Source organism: Cydia splendana, chromosome 12 (genome assembly GCF_910591565.1).
Source record: "Cydia splendana chromosome 12, ilCydSple1.2, whole genome shotgun sequence".
NCBI classification, from domain to species: Eukaryota; Metazoa; Arthropoda; class Insecta; order Lepidoptera; family Tortricidae; genus Cydia; species Cydia splendana.
Genome location: NC_085971.1, coordinates 6,511,722 through 6,537,941, shown reverse-complemented (window position 1 = coordinate 6,537,941; position 26,220 = coordinate 6,511,722). Strand labels below are relative to the sequence as shown.

The window sequence follows — 26,220 nt, the reverse complement described above, 5'->3', positions numbered from 1 at the left end:
GGGTGCGAGGTGCGAGTCACTGTCTGCCGGAGATAAAATTACATATTAGGCAGGCGTCCGGTATTTATCACATAGCCCATAAGTTTATCGTTTTCACCCAATATTATATTTTAGATTCCATCAACTTACAATAATAGTCCTTACACCACAGCGGGTGCTGCCTTTGCGTGTATTCCATGACTCGGGCAAGGGCAACATCCGCTCGGTGTACCCTTTACATCTCATTAAAGTGTCAAAAGGGAATCTACGTGCTGGCTTCGGCTGCGCGCACGCCTCCCAAATGTCCGGAACACCATTGTTCCGTGATTGGTATATAAAAGACTTAATAATAAGATTGTGATTGTTTAAGATCTCGCTAATATCATCTCTTTTGTTAAGTTGTTGCAATATTCTATAGGATTATCCACAAACACGGGGTTTGCCTCTGCTGCAATATCTTCCGCCGACTTCTTTAATATAGTCGCAAAGTCATGATTATCAGCCATATTCTTGATGTTGTCACATATAAGCGGGAGCGGACGTCGTATCCTAGAAAAATATATGCATATACTCGTATTTGTATTTTTTTCGATTTATCGGTCTATTGTAGTTCAAAAAATGCTAGCAAAATAAAAAAAAATGGATATTTATTTGGCTTTTGCAAAAAGTAGTTAATGCAAAAAGTCGGATTTAGTTAGGATTTATAATAATTATTTAATGTTTTGGCAATCAAAATGTATGGATTTTCCGTATTTCATAAAATGGTTCCATTAGTGCGTAAAATTTGGAGCGGAGAGGGTAGTTTATCTCCAGAGTGAGAGAGGCTATCCGCCTCTTTCTAATTAATATAGTTAGAAAAGGACAGCTAGTGTGTCTCGTGCGATAAACTGTACTCGCTGAGCACTTGCACTGGTGTTAAGGCCGCAGTGATGGCAAAAGGTCGTGCATGCAAATATCCACCTGAAGTTGCAGAGGGGAGCAAGTGGCCCTTCCCACTTCATTCAGAAACAAACGTATCCAGTTGGAATTGGAGTACCTATTACACTAGACTGAAAATTTGTATTTTTCCTACCAGACGAGTCACAATACCTTCAATAATTTATTGGTCTTAGTCTGATCGATGATCGTCATGATCACAGTGATACAGTCGTCGTTAACATGCGGCGGCATACAATATTTTCCCGACACCCTCCGAATTCTTCCGAACCGCTCCGAAACCTATTCGCATCGTCTCAATCGCTCACTCGCTCCTCACGCTCGGCTGACTCATTCGAATCATGAGTGGGAAAGCGCGAGCAAGGAACAATGAGATAGATGAGTTACTGAGCGAAATGAGCGACTTAAAACTGTACTGAGTTGAAGAGTGAGTGAGTTCAGTCAAATGATACAGTTCATTTAAATCACTCACTCGTGAACGACATTTATGTCTAATAATTTTAGTATGAATTTAGGCCGTATTAAAATTATTGTTGTAAAACTCACATAGATTGATGTTCCATAGTTTTTGGTATGTGAAATCCCAAAACATCTTGATGTCCTTCCAGTGATATAGAAATAAGCCGGAGTCCATTTTCAGAGGATATTATCCGATTGGCCTGTAAATAATTTAAATTAATTACTAGTGCCTCTGTGAGCAGTAGACCTCACGTTAAGCTTAAAAAATGTATAAGTGAAAAATACTTCCAAATTAAAATACAAAAAGGTTATTTTTAAGGACATGTGCAATGGGGAAAGAGAAACACAGTTTATTTTACTCGAGACAAGAGAGTAACACTATGAGGATTCCCTAAGTGTTACTCTTGTCCCAGTGTTTGTCTTACCCCATCTGACCTTAATCATAGAATGTGGTCACAAAATTTTAAGAGAATCAGTTGAGAATTGCGACCTGCAGAGGAGAACATCCGGACATACGAAAGCAAATCCCGGGTCGAAATGTACTCCATCGCTAACGCTTCGGTCAATAACTGCTTACAACGCATTCAATTTTTAATTGCTCCGGAAGAACTTAAAAAGACTTTTTTTAAACACATTTTTTTTTAATACAACCGCTATAATGAATTACATGGGTGTTGACAAATTACCGGGACTTTTAAATATTCCGTAAAATAATGAAATATTTTTAATCGAATTTGGATTTTACCTCGGTAATATATATTTTAGGTTTGCCGAGCAGTGTTGGATTCAAATTGTCAGTCAAGTGACGCAAAATAATCGATTCTGATAATTGGCCGTCCAGCGCCGATAACTGGCCCGTTGTGCCGTTAAATGTGAGAACAACCACCATAACCGCACCGTACTCGGTAAAGTTTTGCTGAAAAACTGTAAAATAAATACAACAAATAGTTAACGAGGGAAAAAATCACAATATATTGATTTAAATTAACACAATTTTCACTCATAATTTTATAATTAACACGGGACTTAATCGCGTCGCGTTCGAAACGTCAGGCCATAAATAAACGTAAGTTATACGCGTTTAAGTCCCGTGTTAGTGTACTGTTCTCATGGACAAATTTAGAGGAACGCAAAAAAGGTTAAATTACTGAATATTTTTTTTTAGTAGTAATTACCTAAAGTAAATTCAAAATTAGTAATTGTACTTTTTTTTGCTTTCCTATAAATTTGTCCTGAGTGTAGTTAATAAGGTACATATGACACTACATTAGGACTTAGATTGGTGATGATCATATTGAGAACTGCATGCTGCTACTTAATAGTTTCAGGTTACAGCTATGTGAGATACAGTCTGCCCGAGTCAGCTGTGTGTGAGTGTTTATGTTTATAGTGACAATACCATATGCTGGGTTAGTATTTTTAGAGAAACTATTTTGAGAAACTGCTTTGTATTTTAATCTTATCATAATAATAATAATATTACGATATGAAGGTTGCCCTCCTATACGGCCTTGTGGACCGTGAAGTGCCGTACTACGAGTACAAGTACTCATCTGTACCAGTTCTCGAAAATGGTCGTGCCACGCTCTATTGGGATCGATCTATCATCACTGACAGGACTATTGTAGCCATTTAGATTTAAGATAGTTATTAATGTCGTTTAGTAGTACCACTGTATATATATTGTATGTAAATAAATGATTTTATTTATCCAGATGTAATTCATATCCTGTTATTAAAATTAGAATATTTTGACATTTTTCTTTATTATGTTCAATTTATTAATTCATGTTTATTTAATTTTGGAGACATTTACTTTAATTTGTTTGACTTTTTATTTTTATTTGATGATGTATTATTAATTATTTTTAAATTGGTGACTATGATATTGTTTTGTAATAATTATATTTTGTATGCATGTGCCTAAATTTAAGATTTCAAACGCAATGTAATATTGTTATTGAATAAATGATAATGATGATGAATAGGCTGGCATTCACTGTCAGCGACACACTAGGCAGGTTCTCTGTTCGTATCCGTTCGTAATGTTTCGCTACAAACAGGAAAAACCATCTTATCGGCATATAATTAAAATTAGAATAAGTTGTATGTTAGGCGATGATTCCTACTTAATAATGAATAACAGTATACTTACATTCCTGACATTTATTCTCTATTTCACTACAAGTGAGATCTATGTGCGTGTTCTCTTCGAACCGAAAACCGGTTAGGGTATCCAGGATAACGTTTATATCTTGAGTGGTCGTTTCTTCTACTCTGCTACTCCCCGGTGGCTCGCTTTTCATTTGCACAAACATCAACAAGGCGTTCTTTTGAAATCTGTAACGTTAATATAGGGTCACACGGAGTAAAGCGTCTCTTGTGGAAAATGCGTCTTTTGAAGATAGCTTCCACACGCAACATATTATAACTATTATAGCCGTCTAAACGTTCAGTGATCACACTTCGAATAGGGAGGGTTGCAATATGAAATGTTCCATTTAGAACAATACGTTTAAAGACGCATTTACCTCAAGTGATGCATTTATCCCGGTTGACCCTAATTGCTTACGAATTACAAAGTTATGAATAAAAAAAAGTTTAAAAAGTAGAACGTTGTAAATAATTGTATGATACGGATTTGTCAGCGACCAAGTTCCTTTTTTACAATTTTTGTTTAATGTTAAATGTGTATTTTACCTATCCAATTCATAAGTGATTCTGGCTCTGGTAGTTATTCGAGAAACACCAGTGGCTTCTTCTTCACTTGTATCACTCTCACTGTTAGTATCATTCCCGGTCATTCTTGATGTAGAAGGTTTCGGCCTACCATCTCGATAAGGTAGTGCAAAACTTCCTTTATCGATAGCTGGACCACCAGTTACATCACTTAAAGTTTTCGCTACTGTTTTTGCTACACTTTTTACAGTTTCAAACCAAGACATGATTTGTACTTTTATCGAATATTTATCACGGATTATAATATCGGAATTGTTAGGATTAGATAACGTGCTTGTCTGTCCGTGGTTTGTTGCAAATTGATCACAGGACAGCGGATGTTTACTGCAAATATGTAACTTAGGGTAAAAGGGCTAGCATGGAATGGTCATACATAACCGTAATAAGTTTCACAAGTAGTGTTTGCCTAAAGGGAGCTGTAGGCAAGTAGTAGTGTATACCACAATATACATATTAAGCTTTTAGTAATGTTAATCTAAAGTCTCACTAACTGATACTATCATAGAATCCTTAATAAAATGTAATTTACCTGTCTAGCTCATAAGTGTATCTTGCTCTAGTTGTCACTTCAACAGCCAATCCACTCGCTACATCAAGCCTCTCACTATCACTATCAGATTCACTGGATCCTTCACTGTGGTTTCCAGACGTACTATTACTGAGAACACTCCACCACCCGCTATGATGATCAGGAACAGCACTTGTATAGCTGAGTGTGTACCTGTCTACAGAATCAGTAACAGACGAAGTTGCTTCAGCTATATTCTTCGCAACAGTTTTAGCTACATCTTTCACAGAGTCAAACCACGACATGGTTGTTAACGTCAGTGCTTATTTATTTTATTGTATAAATTATAAGGAAGTATTATATTAACTATAACAATGTGCTAGATAACGTGGTTCTCTGACCGTAGCTTGTCACCAATGACCACACATAGCTGAATAATTATTGCTAACGATGGCGCAGGTCTAGCATAGTCTTATAAGTTTAATAAATAAATCTTTAAATAATTATAAAAAAACTGCGATCATATATAACCATGGATACCGCCTTGAGGAACATTACCGTTCAAATTCTCGGGCCAAATTAGCACACATACACAATTACGCCTACATTCAAATAAGACGACGTGTTTACAGAGCCTGTAATCAAAGCTGCTAAACAAAATAAGAGTCATCTTTATTACACTAATGGTACATAGCTAAGTGTAGATAAAATACATATAATGTCAATAACTACCAATCAGCGACATTAATCCGCTAATAACCTTCTTGCTGTACGTACTGGCCGCTGAGAGTTCGCGGTTCATATTTGATTAGAATATGACTTGGACAGGGATAGGTTTATGCCATACAGTGAAGAACCAGTCAAATAATTCACGTATAATAATTTAATGCAGATTAAAAGATAACTAGTTAAAATGTTGTTATGACACGACAGACTAACTCAACATAAGTAAATATATCATTGTTGTATAAATGTATTCCGCTATAATAAGTATTTTGTATATTTTATTATCAATCTGCATGGCAGTGCGAAGTCACGTTCAGGTATAGTCTGTCCGTTTTTCTAAGATCAAGTACGCCATAGTAAATGTATGGCGAACTTGATCTTAGAAATCGGACTGGCTATACAGTCTGCAAAATTTACATGGGTACACGAATCGGGTCAAAAATATTTGAACAATAAATCCCCACTTTCAGTTCAGAATATTTTATATGTATACATATAGCCGGTCAAGCAAGTTTGTCAGTAGAAAAAGGTGCAAAATTAAAATTTTGTATAGGCCACAGCCGTTCGCGCGCTTACATTTTCTAAATTTGCCGCTCTTATAATATTTTAAACTTTCGCGTTTTGAACACATATTAACTCACATTATACGAAACGAAACTGATTTACGTCGGTAAATCAAGGTAATTGAATATAAAACGCGTTAGACCCGTCTATAATGTGAGTTAATATGTTTGCCGCTCTTTTCTACTGACGGAAATGGCTTGAGAGAGAACCTACATATATGTGACAGTAGAGGGTGGATTCAAATGATCAACATTTTCAGATAATGTGTGTATTTGTTAAATTAATTCAGTGAAAGCATGATAGGAAAAATGTATCTACATATAGGAGACCGGGTATGATTATCTCACGGGTTATATCTCATGAATAGAACATTATTCTAGATATCTTGCCAGGCATCCACTCAATTTCATGTCTCTCTAATTGGACAGCTTTTTTCCGTAGTTCTCTGCGAATAGCATCTTGTGGGAATCTGAATGGAAAGTAATGTAAAATGACAATACCAAATTTGATTATTAATTTGAAATAACTAGGTAGTTTTTTTATAGCTTCATCTCATGAAATAAAAAAGGAAAATACAAATCTGTAAGAAGGAATTTATTACTACATTTATAATTATATAGAAAATACCTAAACCAAACACAAGTTAATAAAATAGTCTACTTCATTTAGCATAACACCATCCCTATTATGCTCGCAATTTAAAAAGTCGTATGTTGTTATGAAAGTCGTATGCAGTTGTTACGTTTTAGCTTAGCACGGTAGTATTGAAAACAAATCGTCATGTTTTTTCCAAATTCTACTGAAGTTATCGGTTTACTACAAGTGAAAAGTGATTCCACTGTCCTTGGTATGAACTAAAATAACTTCTGCACCACTTCACGACACGTGAATATGTTTTTAAATACAAAAAAACGTTGTTTTTATAAATCAATTTAGCCATTTGTCACTGACTGTCATCTCGGTGGTACTGAGATTGCCAATCGAGCAGTTTGTAAGTACCGCCTATCGCGGGGTAGTTTGCGTTGGGTCATAATTGAGCGGACAGAATACTTCCATGTATAGCATTTCGCTGTAAAAAAATAACTAAGCGTGTCACATGCTCAATGTGACTTATATTTTTCAGTAGGTATGCTATAAAATAATGAATTATGAATGTATAAATGACTAGATGAATTAATTATTTCTTAAGTAGGCATAGCATAGTTTTAATATACAGATTTACAGGTGAAACTTTACAGGTTTACAGTGTTCTCTGTGCCCAGGTTATAATGTGGTAAGTTACCATTCATCACTTGGTAGGTATAGTAGATTTAATTAAAAACCAACACCTGCCATTTCAGAATTCTGAAGAATATTATAATCTTTTTGCTAAAAAACAAGTAAATTCAAAGTAAACAGATAACATATACTTACCGCTACAAACCTATGTTAAATAGTTTCACCCAGTTCTATATATTATATCTGTTATAACAGATCGAAAAAATACAGGAAATGACTCACCTAAAATTATACTTATAATATTATTGTTAAAATTGTCAATAAACAACCTAGTTTCCATACAAACATGTAGATGTTCATGAAGTAATTTTATTAAACAAATACCTACAAACGTTGTACAAATTGAAATTATTATCATCATGCTAGTGCGTCTACAAAGTCGGCAAAAAAACTTGATAAGGGCCACCATGTTTGTTGCCGTCTCTCTCTGTCTGCGGAAATGCAAGATAGCAACAACAAAAGGAGGCCAATTGAAACGTACATTTTGATCTATCGTTCGTACGTGAATTTCGCTCACTCTCGTTCGTATACAATATACATGTCTACTGGCGCGAGCGGGACGCACGGACAAATGATAACAAAAAGACAATACATCATTTTGACTTCAAAATGTGAGTTTGAATTAGCCTCAAGGTATCCTCTGAACGCTTAGACACTGAAATGGAATAGAGTCTGTTCGGAAAGAGAAGAGTCGTGGAATATATGGGGCCCAATACATTTCACGACTCCTCTCTTTCCGAACAGCCTCTAAACCCCCACACATTACCAGTTCGTCGGACGATATCAGCCTGTGAGTTATTCGGAGCTATCAAATTTTGCTTTTAACTGAAAGGCCGATTATCGTCCTGCGGACTGGTAATCAGTGGGCCCTTAACGAACAAATTACATATAGGTTTTCGGTTTAATGGTTGGTAAATAAGAAGTTATTACAATTTTTGAAGTGAAAACTTCTTTAGCGGCGCTGAGCACTTTTTGAGGTGGGGAAAAAATTATAAACTCGGGACAGCGTAACGCGTAACGCGAAGGTGTCTCTCCTCTCTTTCTACCGCACGGCGAAAATGTATGCCTGAGCCGGCTGTTTCATGTACGCGGCGCAGGGCGCTTGCGTGACTTATGTCATGTGTGACGGACAATGTTATTCACCAAAGAACTTTAGTCATAACGTATCATAATCAGGTCAATTATTTAAAACTGGACTTTTATATTAAGCAATAAAGCTCAATATTCTAATCTTGTACGGGCTGAAATACGAGGATCTCACAGTTACATTCTAACTTTATATCACTCCAATATAATTCAATAATTCAATAAAGTCTTGATGAAATCGTTAATAAAAGTGAACTCTAGTACTGGTGAATAAAACTCAAAATATCATGACCAAATATATTTAGATGCGAGGTCTGCAAGGTAACTTTACAATTTCTATTCGAATTTTAAACAATTAACGCTACAAATTTAAGCTCACTGGCCAGCAATTTCGGAACTAAATTTTTTCAATAGAAAGGAGGATGGGTCAATTATACATAGTGCTGCGACATTTTGGACTAGTTATATATTGAGTTTTCACTTCTGTCGGCACTCCCGGAGTGCAACCCGTTGTTTTTTATTTTATTTCAGACAGAACCCTAACTTAATTTAGTCAATAAATCTTAACACGAACCTAAAATCCCCCGCCATAAAATCGAGTTCATCTCATTTTAAAACGACCATTTGAAATAACATGTATATAATTTGACATAAACATTCACATTATATCTATATTTGGTACTTTCGTTTTGTTGCTAATAATTGTAATACTAAGAAATTAGAGCGAATAGAAGTTTTACTTCCAAAACTTAAGAATACTCGCTCTATTCGCGCTATGGTGCTAATATAATGGGCTTAATTGATGTATACAATCGGTACTTTGGGGGCGTTAATTACAATCTGCGTTTGTATAAGTGTGCTTTAAAATTAAAATTGTAAGACGTAGGTTTCAGCACTTTGAAATGTATTAATTTTCATGTATTGTTTACATATTTACCTATATATATTAGTTAATAATTAATGGGTAAGGTGCATTGGGGTAACTTCACAACGAGATAATTTTGAAAATCGATAATTATCTATTAAACATGCTTCTAGCATTTCATAATTCGGCAAAACTCACGCTACTGCAATGATTATCAAGATATCTTGCTTACCTACTGTTGCAACATTAAAAAAGTGGTTCTATGTAGTTTAGTATTATATTAGCGGTTCTCAGAATTACCCCACATTCGAACTTATCGCAAAGCACCTTACTGCTTATTGCTAAATACTCACATAATGTGCTCCCATAATTTATATCATAGCAGCAGCGAATGTGATAACGACAGTATATTAAGATTCCATCTAAATTGAGATACTTAACCATGCTTAATCACACCAATCATTTGTAGAAATGCCTTGTAAAACTGGGGCTTTTAGCATTGTAGTGGCTGAATAACAAAAAGCATTTTCTCAAAAATGTTCATGCAAAATTGAGTCCTGTGGTAATAAACACAAGGTTGAAAATAAATACTGAACTATTTAAAATCAGTCGTTTTATCACCATGAGTGAGAAAAGTATTAAAGGCATTTTAAACGGTCAACATATCGAAAGGAAATTATAAAAGGATATGCTAAGCATACCTCGAAGTCTTATAAAAAGATTGCGAGTAGCAATTTAACTTTCAGGTGCCAATTCTTTTTAATATGTAAGGTGGTACTGGTGCTCGACGTGATCCCAGTACATGTCATCTTGAAACTTAAGTCATTGTCAATAATAGAGGTGACAGCAGGGTGTCATCTATTCAGCATTAGCATGTCTAACACTAGTACCACCACCTTATTGGAGGTGATGCTGTATTCATTCCGTGATCATTCCGAGTCTGATCCCTTTTTTCGGTCTAAAGTGACTGAATTATACGTGACATAAATTAAATTGTTTCTACCTTTCACTACGACTATAATGTCATCAACCCTGACTAAAAAAACCCATAGTAACGAACGTGAACCTAAAATCTTCAGTCATATAAAATGTTATGGTTTTCTCGGCGCGAACATTAATAATGCTAATTACTAACAATTGGTGCGATGACCTGCGGCTTTTAGCCTTTGAATGTCAGTGACCAGTTACACAAACAATGGAAGCTGTAAAACTGGAGATGAGTTTGAGAATGAGTCAGCTTTGGATAATAATACCCGATAGATGGGGTAACCCTAGGGCTTCGTATTTGTTGGGTAATAAATAGTGTACTGAGGGCCACTTGCACCATTCACTAACCCGGGGTTAACCGGTATAACCTAGAATTACCATGGTTGCCAGTACGATTTGACACAGGGTTAACGGTTTAACCGGTTAGCCCCGGGTTAGTGGGATGGTGCAAGTGGCGCTTAATGTGATAGTTCAAAACCTCGGAGCGTGATTACTCATACGTGGAGTGGTATTCTGAATTTCAACACTTGACATGACACCACTCGCATTGGATCTCATGTGCGATCGAACTGCTAAATAACACGACTATCACTGCATTTCTTGCGCACTGATTAGCGCAAGCGAACGTATTCACATAGGTATTTTTTTTTTTTTCAATAAAAAAGAATATTATCACATTTTAAAATCCGAATACCATTTCTGGCTCCTTCCTTTTAAATATCGAAGCATAATTTATTTCTTGTGAGGATCTAGAGCTGTTTAGAAAAGAATAGAAGAAGAAAACAATGGCTGTAAATGTAAAAGCTTTCACTAATTTTGCAATCGTATAAAACCAAAAATGTTACTTATTGTTAGATCAAGACAAGGAATCCCATAGAATAAGTAAAAGAATTACGGCGCGATTCGGAAAATGAATTAGAGATTCACTAGATGTGAATCATATGAAATAGTAAAGATATGCGACGTTCCACGGCAAAAGGTACCTTATGGCGGCCGCAATAATATTGGAGCGGCGTTAATAAGTAATAGCGTAAGCGCCAACCGCCATAAGGTACCTTTTGCCGTTCAACGTCACATATCTTTACTATTTCATAACTAGTGAATCTCTAATTCATTTCCCGAATCGCGTCGTTAATGATTAAAGAATTTTATTTACTACGGTAGGTGATAACCACTGTATCTCTTTAATTTAGGGGTTATTTTTTGTGCTGGTTCCGAAATCGAAATCCTCTTCTGCAATCTTAGAGTCACAGAGAGTAGCGGGCCGTAATTTCAGGTTTTAGGTTAGGTTTAGTTCATGTCGTCTTGGATATGGGTGAATATGGTATCGATGCATTCAGTGTAATGCCCTGAACACAAATATATAAGATGACAAGCGCGAAAGTGGTGGGGGTAGTTGCTGTGGCGTCATAAATTCTGCAGTACAAACTTTTTTTTTAGTTTCTTTTAAACTTACCATGTGGGGTACCAAATGAAAGGGCTTTGTGAGTAGATCACAAATATATAACATACTGTAACATTTTCAATACTCGGCCTAACAAATTATTAGAAAACGTTCAAAAATGTCACAATCCACTGTTGAATTTCAAGTGCTCTAAATTGAAAATGGCTGAGTGGATTAGTCTAAAATACATACCAAATGACTGTGAATATTCTCTATATAATGTTAAAAAATAATTAACCAGATATAACAAAAAATAAGAAAAGTACATCAAGATGAAAAAGTATAAGTATCTGTTACATTAAACTGCAACTATTATTAAAACCAACAAAAAACCCGACTGTTTACATATATTTTTGAAATGGTCTTTTCACTAGCTTTCATTTGGTACCCATATTGGTATAGTAAGAAAAAAAACACAACCCCCCCCCCCCCTCCATTTTTTTATTTAGCCGGCACCATTTTTGACATATGAGGTGTGGTTGAATTCGTCAGAATTGTGGTAGTGACATAGGCTACATACATTTTGAGAATGGCGTCCGCTAATATAAAAATGGAGGGGGGGGGATTGTTTTTTTTCCTTACTATAGCAATCACTATGGGTACCAAATGAAAGCTAGTAAAAATACCATTTCAAAAATATATGTCAAACTGTCGGGTCTTTTGTTTGTTTTAATAATAGTTGCAGGTTAATGTAACAGAAAATTATACATTTTTCACCTTGATGTACTTTTCTTATTTTTTGATATATCTGGTTAATTATTTTTTAACATTAAGTATATAGAAGATATTCACAGTTACTTGGTATGTATTTTGGACGAATCCATTCAGCCATTTTCAATTTAGAGCAGTTAGAAGTCAACTGTGGATTGTGAAATTTTTGAACGTTTTCTAATAATTAGTTAAACCAAGTATTGTTAATATTATAGTATGTTATATATTATATTTGTAATCTACTCACAAAGCCCTTTCATAGATTTCTAGAAGACTTTTCTTTCGTTGGCAAGGCCACTAGAGGTAGGATCGCTACTGTCAAATTACTTGAAAAATATGTAAAGTTCGTTGCCGCGATTAGAACGCTCAATCCGGCATTCTTTTTATAAATATAGCATCAGAATGTTAACATAGGATGCAATTCCATTAGGTTAGGCGTTTTAGGGTAGCAATCAAAAATATTCGCATCCAATTAACCTTTATACCGCAAAATACCTTATTAAAATTGTTATATGAATCAATTGGAATCCAGCTTTCAACGGATATTAGTGGGTTCAATGTACTTTTATTAAAAGCTTTTACCGATAAATGATTATTCTGGCATTTGGAAACATCTTGAAATACATCAAGTGGATTAAAAACATATTTGTATTTAAATTCGTCGAAGTCAAAATAGATTACGTAAAATTCGCCAGCGTGGTTTCACACTGCACAAATAAATATCGTGTACCTATTTTAATATTAAATATTTATCTTGGCGACAAAGCGTTAACGAAATTTCTATTCATGGGCATTGAACGACTCACTTTGTAAAGAAAACTTGGAAACTATGTTTTTATTCCTAATTGATGTAGTTAAGTTTCCCAAACAGGTATTATGTACATGATTTAAGCAGTGAAATGTGAGTAATTGCTTGGTTAATTATTATAGGCGTTAGTAGTTAATTTAGTTACATATGAGAAACCCAAAAACAAATGAATACTAGTCTAATTGCAGATATATTGTTGATGAAATTTAATAGACTAAGGGCCACTTGCACCATCTCACTAACTCGGGGTTAAGCGATTATACCGTTAACCCTGTGTCATATTGTACTGGTAACCATGGTAACTCCAGGTTTAACCGGCTAAACCCGGGTTAATGGAATGGTGCAAGTGGCGCTAACTGACACAATTACATTTTCTTCAAAGTTGGTCATTCATTGTTTTGAATTCCAATTAGTTCAATAGTTTAGCTGCAAGAATAAGAAAGGATAACCAACAGAGCTATGTAAAAAATCATCGCAATTACATCTATTTAAGAATGAATTTATTATCTTTATACACCCTTTGCCCCTTAGGCGCATTGTACATACTTGTACTGTAGATATAAGTGTATAATTAGATTACACTTTATGAATGAAGATTTATTACTGAAGCGCCGCGATTTAAATGTTAATAAGTTATCGTTAGTATCTTATTAGATTAATGGCTATTAAATGATATCTTACACACATTCGATTCTAAACTTCATGTTAAATGACATAAAGAATCTTTACGTTTGGGAATTGGATTGTATGCAGAGGCAATATTAAAAGTGGTAAGTACTATAGTTAATTTGTGTTCCATTTATTTATGAGCATTCTATGGAAGTTTATTATGTGTATATTTATCCTTCTGTGGATATACATAATATGTTAAATCGTTCGGAGTTTTTTTTCTAAGATACATTACAGACAGACGTCGATAACCAATCACAGGAAATCAATAAAACAAATGCTGGCGCCTACATCAATTAATAGATTGCTCTAGAACTAAATTCAGAATCAAACATCCAAAATGTAAACATAATATTATAATATCAATGTATTATGAATATCAATTTATTACCACATTTCGATATAATTTTGATACTTAATAATATTATAATTTAGGAATAAAGTCCCTATTCTCATGCGATTATAGCAGGAAGTGTGTCAATTCTAATCGAATGAATCACAATTGCCTACATTTATGGGTAATAGTTATCCACTACAAATTTAATGCACCAAGTAAAAACTAAACAATTTGCTATATTTTTTTTATTTACCTACATACTATATAGATAGATATAGGTACTCAAATTTAGAGGAACGCAAAAAAAGGTTTAATTACGCCGCAGCAGTAATGCAGCTGATGTTTTTTTTTTTTTTTTTTTTAATTTATTTAGGTAAACAAACAGTCACTACAAGAAAGGCTTAAATCTAAAGTATTTTTAACACTATATACAGTATGTGTGACCAACACCGTTCACCACTTATTACAATTAGGTACATACTTTGATTATTCGGAGCTTATACCTCTGGAGCTTAAGGCTCCGGGAGGCATTGACAAGGTAAAGGTTATTATTACTTTGAGTTCTAACATCATAAAATTACTTAAATATTTAACGCTTAATAGTTAACAGTGCATGCAGCATTACGTTACATAAGTTATATGAAATTATACATAGTTAGTACATTAAATAGTACATTTTGATTCGCTTCATATCACTAGATATTACATATTGTTACTATGTCTAAGTACATCTGTTACAAGTTTTTTATATACACCAGAACTGCAGCCAAAAATATCCACCTGGTTAAAATGTGTGTTATAAGTGTGGACGAGCCTGCGAAGAGGAGCGCGCTCACCGGCGTGGGTGCGGCAGCGGCCGGTCACGAACAGCCGGTGCGGGCGCGTCTCTCGTTGTCTACTACAGTTGGGCACTTTATAACTGAGCTTATTATTAAGGGCAATACAATCATAGTGGTTGTTGCAGAGACCGTACAGTACCATAGATTCGAGCAACATTCGCCTGGAACTTAAATCTAACAGATCATATTTTTTTAGTAACTGCTGGTAAGATAATCTTTTTTTGTAGCATCGAAAGTGCATAGAATTTAAGAATTTTTTTTGGACTGTTTCGAGAGCGTCTGAGTATTTAGTATAGTAGGGGTTCCAAATTGTAACAGCTTGTTCTAAATGGCAGCGAATTAAGGACTTGAATAATTGCAAATAAGTATTTGGTCTTCGAAATTCCGTACTAGACCGCATAACAAAACCGTACATCTTGAATGCTTTATTTATTATGCTATTTATGTGTAAATCTAGGTGCAGCTTTGAGTCAAGTGTGATTCCAAGGTCCCTTATAGATTCAACTATTGCAAGTTTTGCGTTACATAAGATGTAAGAGTTATTTATAATTAATCTTTTTTTGGTGAATTTAATTAGTTTGCATTTATCAAGGTTTAGTTCAAGTTTATTTGCAGCACAATAGTCTGAGAAGCAATCAAGGTCCTGTTGAAATTTATTACAGTCTCTTTCGTCACAAATTGTATGATATATTTTTAAATCGTCTGCGTATAAGAGAATATTACAAAATTTAAAACAAGTACCAATATCATTTATAAATAGTGTGAATAATAAGGGACCTAAAATTGAGCCCTGTGGTACGCCTGAACTGATTTTAATAGCATGCGATTCGCATCCGTTAATTGTTACTTTTTGGGTTCGGTTTGTGATATATGACTTGAACCAGCGCCACAGGTTGCCCCTTATACCATTATAAGCAATCTTTTCCAATAGTAATCGATGATCCACCCTGTCAAAAGCCTTCCGGAAATCAGTATACACACTGTCTACTTGCGTATTACTATCAAGGCTTTCAAATAAATATGAGGTATAAACAAGAAGATTAGTGGTTGTAGATCTATGTTGGACAAAACCGTGTTGATGAGGAATAATTTGATTATGTAGATTTGGATAAATCAGTTTATGTACTAACTTCTCGAAGACTTTTGACAGCGTGGACAAGATTGATATGGGTCTATAATTTTCTATGTTATTTTTGGAACCACCTTTGTGCACTGGAATTATGTTTGCAGTTTTCCAAATAGAAGGGAAGAACCCCTCGTTCAGGCACTTATTAAATATAATAGCGAGAGGTGTAGTTATAGTTTTAACTGTATTTTTGAGAAAAATTGGGGGAATATTGTCAGGACCCTGACCCTTTGATAAATCAAGATGGCTTAATTCGTATGTAATGTGGCTGGTTGAGATGTGCAAATTGTGGATATTAATGTTAGATATAGGGTTATTTTCGGGAACGCTAAAGTTATCTGGTACAGTGGATGGCTGGTAAACCGACTGGAAAAAATCTGAAAACATATCACAAATTTGTGTTTTGTTATCAGAAGTTATATTTTGATAGTTCATAGTGTTAGGTATATCAGATGAATGGTTTCGATTAGAAATATAGGTCCAGAAGTATTTTATGTTGTCGTGTATACTGTCCTCCACTCGTTCCAGATATTTTTTATAACATTTATTTGTCTCGGTCTTAAATCTGTCTCTTAATTTTGAGAATACTTCATAGTCAATCAAATTGTGGTACTTTTTCCATTTGATCCAAGCTTTGTTTTTATTTTTAAAAATGTGAATTAATGCGGGTGAGAACCAGCATGGAAATGTATCTGAGTGTGTTTTCTTATAGGGAACGCGGTCCTTTTTAATTTTATAAATGCATTCATAAAATAATGAGACAGCACAATCCGCCGAGAGGTCCATTAGGAGGTCTGACCATGGGATCTTATCAATATCGTTATTAATATTAGTATAGTCAGCTTTGTTAAAACAATACCTATATATTGGTTTAGGGAACAACGCTTTATTTTGGGAATTAGGTAGGGATGAAATAACATAGAATGGAGGATGATGGGCATCAGGGGGGACAAGTGCGAGGGGGGCAGGTGCGCTGGTGCAGTCAGTGTTGTTCGCGAGAAACAGATCTAAGATTTTACCGCTCGCGTTAAGATATATGTTATATTGTGTGAGATTGAATATAGAAATAAAGTCAATAAGACTCTTATGGTGGTTAGATTCGCGTTCACCCGGAGACAGAGTTGCAAAATTTCCACAGTTCTTCCAGGCCAAGGTCGGGAAATTATAGTCGCCTACAATCCAATAACTTTTTGCATTTGCTTGTAAAAGCAGAGTTTGCAGTTGTTCGAAGTGAGTTTCATATGTTATGGTAGGTTGTTTGGGAGGAATGTACACCGCACTTATAATGAGTTTATGGTGAGCACCGAGCGGCAGAGTAATTACAATGTTATCAACGAGCGGTGAAATCGCCGGCCGGCCCGGCGGCGCAGGTAACGGGGAGCACACAGCGGCGCCAAGCTCGCGCAGCACCGCCACAATCACGCCGCCACCGACGCCGCGCCCGCTGCCCATTCGATCCCTGTCACTTCGAAAAACTACATACCGAGTATCTATAAACTCATTATTCGCTATTTCAGGGCATAACCATGTTTCAGTTAATATTATTATGTCATAATTGTGCGATAAAATGTTCATGTATAAAGTGTTTGTTTTAGTACGGAGACCTCGACAGTTTTGATAGTAAACCGAAAAAATACTATCCATTATTGCGTACGGATATAATATAAGAGTGTTTAAAACGGTAAAATAGTGTATCATTAAAATGCAAAAAAATTATGATCTCTGATAAGATAACACGCTCGCCCATAACTATGAGGTACTTACGTGATTGGTTGTATGTGATTATTAATTCTTTAAACAAAAACAATAAAATGCCCACGCACAAATTACGCGACTTTAATAGATTACAGGTGGCTATTATATGTATGCAGCACTGGTATAAGATTAACATAAAAGCAAAAATACAACACATTTTTGAGTTAGTGAAAAGTCTATATGTATATTGGTCAGGAACTACTCGGTGATATCTTACTCAGCTCGTGAGTCGCTCGTATAGCTATTATTGGTGAAGTGTCATCTTTGCGCACCAATATAGTGGCATGTCGAACCCATACAAACTTAAAGTTATGCTTCAAGGCTGCTTCACGAGTCTGTCGTAGTAACAGCTTGTTTTTAAGTGTTAAATGCTCGTTCAGATATATTTTTTGCGGGGATCCTGTTATGTTTATTTGTGAAGTATTGAGTCCTTTCGCAAGGCGAAACGCAGCCAAAATATTATCACGTAGTATGACTGAGGTAAAACGCACTATTATGTTTTTTGGGCGATTGCAGCTGGGGTCGGCATGTGGTACACGATGTATTGAGACAATGTCACTGGACGTAAAAGTGAATTTAATAGCGGTTCCTATGTCGCTGATAATACTAATTAAGTTTTCACCGCGCTTCTCAGGCATGTTGCATATTTCTAAATTATTCATTCGCGATTGTTGTTCCATTTTATCTATGGTGCGTTCAAGAGTCTGGATACGGCCAGCCTGACCTTGTTGTTGATGTTGTCATCTGAATGACACTTTTAAGGTGACAGTCCCTTTCCAACGACAGGTGCACTACTGTTGCGACGTTACTGTCATTCATTGTCGTGTCATTCATTTTACTATGGAACATCGACGTGTCGGAGCAGTAGTGCAGCTGCAGTCAGAATTGGAATGTTACCAGGTAACATTCCATTTGTCAGATAAGGTAACATTTCATTCAATTTCCATAGTAAAATGAATGGTAGTGCTGCTGTCGTTGGAAATGGACTGTCACCTTTAGACTGACTAGAGTATCTACCTCAACGTCAAAAATTAAGCGACTCTGTACTTTAGAAATACGACCTCTTTGTGTCTCTTGTTAGATCTTCCACTAGCATAAACACATAGATCGCCTTTGTGAACGCGAACTCATTTCGCCTTTTGCTACCATCAACGCTAAGCAGGCTACATTTTCTTCGGCGGGCCGCACTTGTGTTTATCGCGGTCACGCAATGATGCCAGTGAGCCCTGGCTCGATGGATGGACGTAAATTGTGCACAGTTTTGCTGTAGATTAGTTTTGTAAAGCCACTTATTATAAACTGCTGACACTCTTTGCTTAGGTATGTTTGAAAAGTAGTTAATAGGTGAAATTGATTAGCAGAGATCGGCGGGGGTGGCTATTTGCCTTATAATATGACGTAAGACATGTCAAATTATAAGGTAAAAAGCTCACCCCCGCCGATCTCTGTTGATTAGTAGTAATTACGGTCCAAAGTATTAATTTATGACCCATTTCGTACCTTGTACGAAACGACACAGAGTACAACAATGAATATGAAAGTCGGTAGAGACCTCGACATACTATTGTCATGTGACAAGGTACAAAATGGGTCATAAATTAAAACTTTCGACTGTACATAAAAGCAGTAGTAGTATTACGCCCTGCAGGGCACCCTAAGGCACAAATTTATTCATTGTGGTCGCTCTGGAAACCGATTTAAATTAAAAATTAATCTCAATTTGATTACATTTTGCCATCAATTTGTATATTATAATTCGGCCTCCTGATACCGACGTAAATGTAAATCATCAATCAATTTCATTATTACTTAACTTTATTGATCAAACAGAGTTTGGCAATTTCAAACATAGACAGAGAATTATACTGTCTTTACCCAAAAGAAAGGGACGAGTAGGTTTTTTTTTGTTCTTCTTTACTGACGAATTTATTTTGCCAGCATAATTTTATTTTGTAATTCATACTTACATCCATTTTTTAGGGTTCCGTACCCAAAGGGTAAAACGGGACCCTATTACTAAGACTTCGCTGTCCGTCCGTCCGTCCGTCCGTCCGTCTGTCACCAGGCTGTATCTCACGAACCGTGATAGCTAGACAGTTGAAATTTTCACAGATGATGTATTTCTGTTGCCGCTATAACAACAAATACTAAAAACAGAATAAAATAAAGATTTAAATGGGGCTCCCATACAACAAACGTGATTTTTGACCAAAGTTAAGCAACGTCGGGAGTGGTCAGTACTTGGATGGGTGACCGTTTTTTTTTTTTGCATTATGGTACGGAACCCTTCGTGCGCGAGTCCGACTCGCACTTGCCCGGTTTTTTTTTTGTTTGGACGCTATAATTTCTTTTTTCAAATGAAGATTTTTTTGATATCTAAGGTGTGACTTCGCATAGTTAACTTGAGGAAATCACCCTTCTAATGAAAAAGGCATCGTTAGATTAGATATAGCTTTGGCTAAATGTTAGCTGAGCTGTAGATTGCTGTTTATTTACCGGTGACGAGATACCTACCGGTTAACTTTTTATGGAGTGCTTTTGCTATGCACATACCCCGAAAATTATAAAAAAAAACCAACGGGTTGCACTCCGGGGTGCCGACAGAAGTGAAAACTCAATGACTAGTCCAAAATGTCTGCAGCACTATCTATGTATAATTGACCCATCCTCCTTTCTATTGAAAAACTTTAGTTCCGAAATTGCTGGCCAGTGAGCTTAAATTTGTAGAGTTAATTGTTTAAAATTCGAATAAAAATTGTAAAGTTACCTTGCAGACCTCGCATCTAAATATATTTGGTCATGATATTTTGAGTTTTATTCACCAGTTCTAGAGTTTACTTTTATTAGCGATTTCATCAAGATGTAGCTTTATTGGATTATATTTGAGTGATATAAAGTTCCCATATAACCATTCCAGTCGCAGAATAACAAAGTGGTAACTAAATGTCAGATGTGTCGTAACAGAGTCCACACAATGTGTCTAGAATTGTTTCGAAACAAAGTGTCGTCGCCGTGTCTACACTTTTCCGTAACAAGGTGTCGACACATTTGTGTGCACTTTGCGTGCGGTTTGCGACTAAATCTGACAGCAAATTTGTGACAGCAAATGTCAATATAAAATACCTCTTGAAAACCAAGGTTTGTCAAACTACTATTAGTGTCTCGTGTGCTCGTAATTCTAGTAAGTCATCATGGGCAATGCAAATGATAATAATCGACCGAAACCATATAAACACCCAACACCCGTCAACCTTTTACAGAAAAGTTTTTAAAGAAATTCAAAGCTACTTAGGTCAGGCAACGAATACTCCAAAAGTTGTAGAGGGAAATGCTCGGAACACAATTTTTGACTCCGTAACTCGGTTTGACAAGTTAGGAGGTGAACATATCAAAAGTCCCCGGCCGTAGCCCTTGAGCGGGGGGGAGAGAGGGGGCTTTGAAGGTCCCATTTTCCCGTTTTTCGATTATATCTCGGAAACTATGCATCTCAGCGACATGGCCACTTATACAAAATGAAAGTTAATTTAATTTGTTACAAGTTTATTCCGTCAATTTTTTCGATATGTTGAATAGTTTTTGAGATATCCGCTCTTGAAAGTTTATTTAGGGCTCTCAATTTTATCTTGATATATCTATATCAGTGAAGGTGCTAGGCCGTGTTTGGTATCGTTTTCGTATAAATCTGGGGTGCTGAATCCATTTAAGATATCACATTGACACCATTCCACAAAATAAAAATAAATCTTTTTAGGGTTCCGTACCTCAAAAGGAAAAAACGGAACCCTTATAGGATCACTCGTGCGTCTGTATGTATGTCCGTCTGAATACACAAAATAGTTCTTTACCTATAGATGACAGGAAAACCTATTAGAAATGTGCAGTCAAGCGCGAGTCGGACTTAATGTACGGAACCCTTAATACGCGAGTCCGACTCGCACTTGGCCGGTTTTTTTGAAACTCTTCTTGACGCTTAACCGCTGAACCGATTTCGTTGAAATTTGGTATAGAAATAGTTTGCGTCCCGGAACAGGACATAGGATAGATCTTATAACCAAAATCATCTTTTGAAGGTGTGAAAAGTGGCGTGGAAATTTGTACGGGAAATCAATAACCGCTGAACCGATTTATATGAAATTTGGGATGGTCTACATCTTTGATTTAGTTAAAAATGATGAAAAAACATGACTTCAAACCTAAACTTAAACAGTATTAACTTCAAGAAGTCAATTCTGAATTCCCCCCTACACCTCATTTCACACCTTTAAAGTGTGATTTTTGAGATAACTTATTATATCCTGTCTCGGGACTCAAAATATATGTGTACCAACTTTAAATTAAAACTGTTCAGCAGTTTAAGCGTGAAGAGGAGTTTAAAAGAAAGTATTTTAATAAGTTTATATGTTTTTACTTCGGAATGGTGTCAATGTGATACCTTAACAAAATTTGGTACTGCGAATTTATACGAAAACGATACCAAAACATGGCCTCGTAGCTTTACTGTTGTAGAAGTCAAAATAAAATTGAGTGCCCTAAATTCTTATTACTTGGCCAAACTTGTGTAGAAGGAAAAGGTAAAATAAAAGTCTTCGACAGGAATATAAGACACAAATATTTTTTTTTTTTTGCGTTACTATTTCATTCATCAAATATAAACATACCTTGATTATACTATTCTAGTGAGATCCTCATAGATAAACAAAAACATTTACTTAAAAAATTACAAGGTCGAAATGTCACGGAACATTTTATTTTTTTCCTTTATTAAGGGGCTTTTTCGATTGAACGAATATGTCACCCCATAAAAAACAGACTTAATTAACAAAGTTAAAAGAAAGTAAATAGCTACATCTAGTTTAATTACATCACACATTTCTGTCCCTCAGACCGCACTTAACAATATTTAGTACCTTTTCAACAAACTCAGACATGGGGTTCGAAAGGTAGGTATTACATAACCCAATGGAACTGTCATTGTCATGAAATATCTGTCTTCTAAGTCGCTCATTTCGGACACACTCCATTAAAATATGATACACATCCTCGACGCGATTACATAAGGTGCATAATTCCGAATTCACTTTACGCATGAGGTAGGCGAACTTATTCAATGGAATGTGTCCAGAGCGCAATCTCAATAATAAAACTAGATCCTGCCTACACAACACACTATTATCAATCCAAGGAGAATTAAAGGGTTGTGGCTGTTTTGTCTTAAACCAAATACCTTTGTCCCTAGATCTCTCGTCGAAATATTCCTTCCACAATTCGCGACACTTTAATTTGACTAAATGTAAACAGTAATTATTGCCCCCATATAATGTTTCAAGTGAAATTCAATGCCATCGCTGCATGCCTGTTTTGCTAATGCATCAGCTGTCTCATTGCCACTTATACCTACATGCGATGGAATCCATTGCAATATTATAACTTTTGCCATAGATTTAGTAATATGTGAAAAATATAAACTTTTATGACAAAAAAATTCTGGACACAATTTAAGAATCACCCAATTGCGTCGATCTGTATTTTTGCTTGTTTCATTACCTCCTCGCTTCTTTTTTGTCCTTTGTATTCTGTAGCAATTTGTTAGATCTGAAAATAAAGATAACTTGCGTCGTCACGGATGTCGATTTATAGGTTTTAGGGAGTGCAGAATTCGAAAACGATGATCATTTTATAATCCAAGATGGCGGCTATACGTATTTTGTCATAAAAGTGGAATCCAAAATAGTCATCATTTTCGAAATCTGCGCCCCCTAAAACCTATAAAACGACATCCATAACGACTTTTATGACATAGTGCATGGCCGCCATCTTGGAATCCAAAATAGTCATCATTTTCGAAATCTGCGCCCCCTAAAACCTATAAAACGATATCCATGACGACTTTTATGACATAGTGCATTGCCGCCATTTTTAAATTGAAAATGTTATCATTTTCGAAATCTGCGCCCCCCAAAACCTATAAAACGACACCCATGACGACTTTTATGACATAGTGCATGGCCGCCATTTTGGATTCCAAAATGGTCATCATTTTCGAAAGCGGGGCCCCCTAAAACCTATAAAACGACATACATGACGACTATTATGACATAGTGCATGGCCGCCATCTTGGAATCCAAAATGGTCATCATTTTCGAAATCTGCGCCCCCTAAAACCTATAAAAAGACACCCATGACGACTTTTATGACATAGTGCATGGCCGCCATTTTGGAATCCAAAATGGTTATCATTTTCTAAATCTGCGCCCCCCAAAACCTATAAAACGACACCCATGACGACTTTTATGACATAGTGCATGGCCACCATTTTGGATTTCAAAATGGTCATCATTTTCTAAATCGGGGCCCCCTAAAACCTATAAAACGAGATCCATGACGACTTTTATGACATAGTGCATGGCCGCCATCTTGGAATCCAAAATGGTTATCATTTTCGAAATCTGCGCCCCCTAAAACCTATAAAACGACACCCATGACGACTTTTATGGCATAGTGCATGGCCGCCATTTTGGATTCCAAAATAGTCATCATTTTCAAAATTGGGGCCCCCTAAAGATAAAGATAAAGATAAAGATAAAAATCAGTTTATTCAAGTAGGATCTGTTGGATCGCTTTTGCATCGTCAATGTCTACATTTTATGTTAAACATGCACAGTTACAATAAATTTAATTAAAAGGAATGTCAAGAAAATCGCAAATAAGAATAAATACATTACAATTTGGAAATGATGAAAGGAAAGTACCTACTTAATACTAAACTAAAAATTAAAACATGCAAAAGTGCGATTACCTAATGGTAGTTATGTCATTGTGTATTTACAATAATTTAATTTCATGCAACATCAAAATATATACAAATTATAAATTATACCTACCTAGTTGTATAATGGCTGAATCAGCATTTTGCATCGTCAAAAACAAAATTATAAGCGCAATAATCAAAAAAAAATCTAACATATAATAACAATTTTCAATAATTTCCAAAACAAACAAGAGAAGAAGTTTAGGTACATAACATTAAACAGTTATTTAAAGATCTAATTTCTATAAAAATAATTAATTACTAAGCCTCATGCAGTCGTTCTTATTTTGGTTCAATTTAGGCCAAGCAGTTTTATCGTTAAGGTACTCTTCGACACTGTAGTATCCTTTTTTCATTAAGGAGGTTTTTAAATATTTTTTTAAAGTGAGCATTGGCAAATTAAGCACCTCTTTGGGCAATTTGTTATAGAATAATATACATTGCCCCAAAAAAGATTTATATATTTTACGCACACGAAACTTGTGCATTGCAATTTTATGCTTATGTCTAGAACTACTCATTTTCTTAAACGAATCTATGTGCTTTAGAGCATAAACAATACACTCGTAAATATATTGAGATGCTGCTGTTAAGATATTTATTTCTTTAAATCGATCTCTTAATGATTCTCGAGACCCCATCTTGTAAATAGACCGGATGGCTCTTTTTTGTGGAACAAATATTGTTTGTATATCTGCTGCCTTACCCCACAGTAAAATTCCATATGCCATTAAACTATGAAATTGGCTGAAATATACTAAACGTGCCGTCTCTACGTCAGTCAACTGCCTTATTTTCCTAACTGCAAAAGCTGCAGAACTTAATTTGTTAGCTAGTGACGATATGTGAGGACTCCACTGCAAATTAGTGTCCAAAGTTAAACCTAAAAAGATGGTTTTATCTACTAACTCCAAGCGGTCTCCATTCAAATGAACATTTATGTTGTTGTCAAGCTTAACATTAGGTAATGTGAATCGCATACACTTGGTTTTTTGGGGATTAAGTAGCAGGTTGTTCTTTGTAAACCAGTTTAAAACTTTCGAAAGAATATCATTGATGCTATCGTAATCAATTGTATTTCTATTCACTTTAAAAATTAAAGATGTGTCGTCTGCAAATAGAACAATTTTGCAAAAGTTTTCGACAATAGAGGGCAAATCATTAATATAAACTAAAAAAAGAAAAGGCCCTAAAATAGAGCCTTGAGGCACTCCTAATTTGACAGGCGCTCCGCTAGATTGTGTTCTATTTATGACTACTGTTTGAGACCTATAACTAAGATACGATGAAATTAATTTTAACGCATTTGCAGACAACCCGTAGTGCTTCAGTTTTAATAGAAGAGTACAATGTTCAACGCAGTCAAACGCCTTTGAAAGGTCGCAAAATATGCCTATTGCGTCGCAAGAATCCTCCCATATGCTATAAATATATTTAATAAGTTCTGAAGCAGCATCAGTTGTAGAACATCCCTTCCTGAATCCAAACTGTTGGCAGTGAAATAGATTATTGGCTTTAAAATAACTCTGTAACTGTTCCAGCATAATTTTTTCAAAAACTTTACTCAATGCGGGCAGAATTGATATAGGGCGAAAG

General features: G+C 35.6%; 1 protein-coding gene and 1 pseudogene across 1 annotated transcript; both read right to left on the bottom strand.

Moving 5' to 3' along the window:
- Positions 1 to 306: 306 nt before the first annotated feature.
- On the bottom strand, positions 307 to 4,926 carry LOC134795860 (uncharacterized). The gene is made up of 5 exons (XM_063767790.1): positions 4,643 to 4,926; positions 3,530 to 3,714; positions 2,120 to 2,298; positions 1,462 to 1,574; positions 307 to 528 (listed from the first exon to the last, which is right to left on the bottom strand). The coding sequence occupies exons 1-5, from the start codon at positions 4,924 to 4,926 to the stop codon at positions 345 to 347; spliced, it is 945 nt and encodes a 314-aa protein (XP_063623860.1). The 3' UTR covers positions 307 to 344.
- A 13,081-nt stretch (positions 4,927 to 18,007) lies between these two features.
- On the bottom strand, positions 18,008 to 18,650 carry LOC134795859 (uncharacterized; annotated as a pseudogene).
- Between the last annotated feature and the right edge of the window lie 7,570 nt (positions 18,651 to 26,220).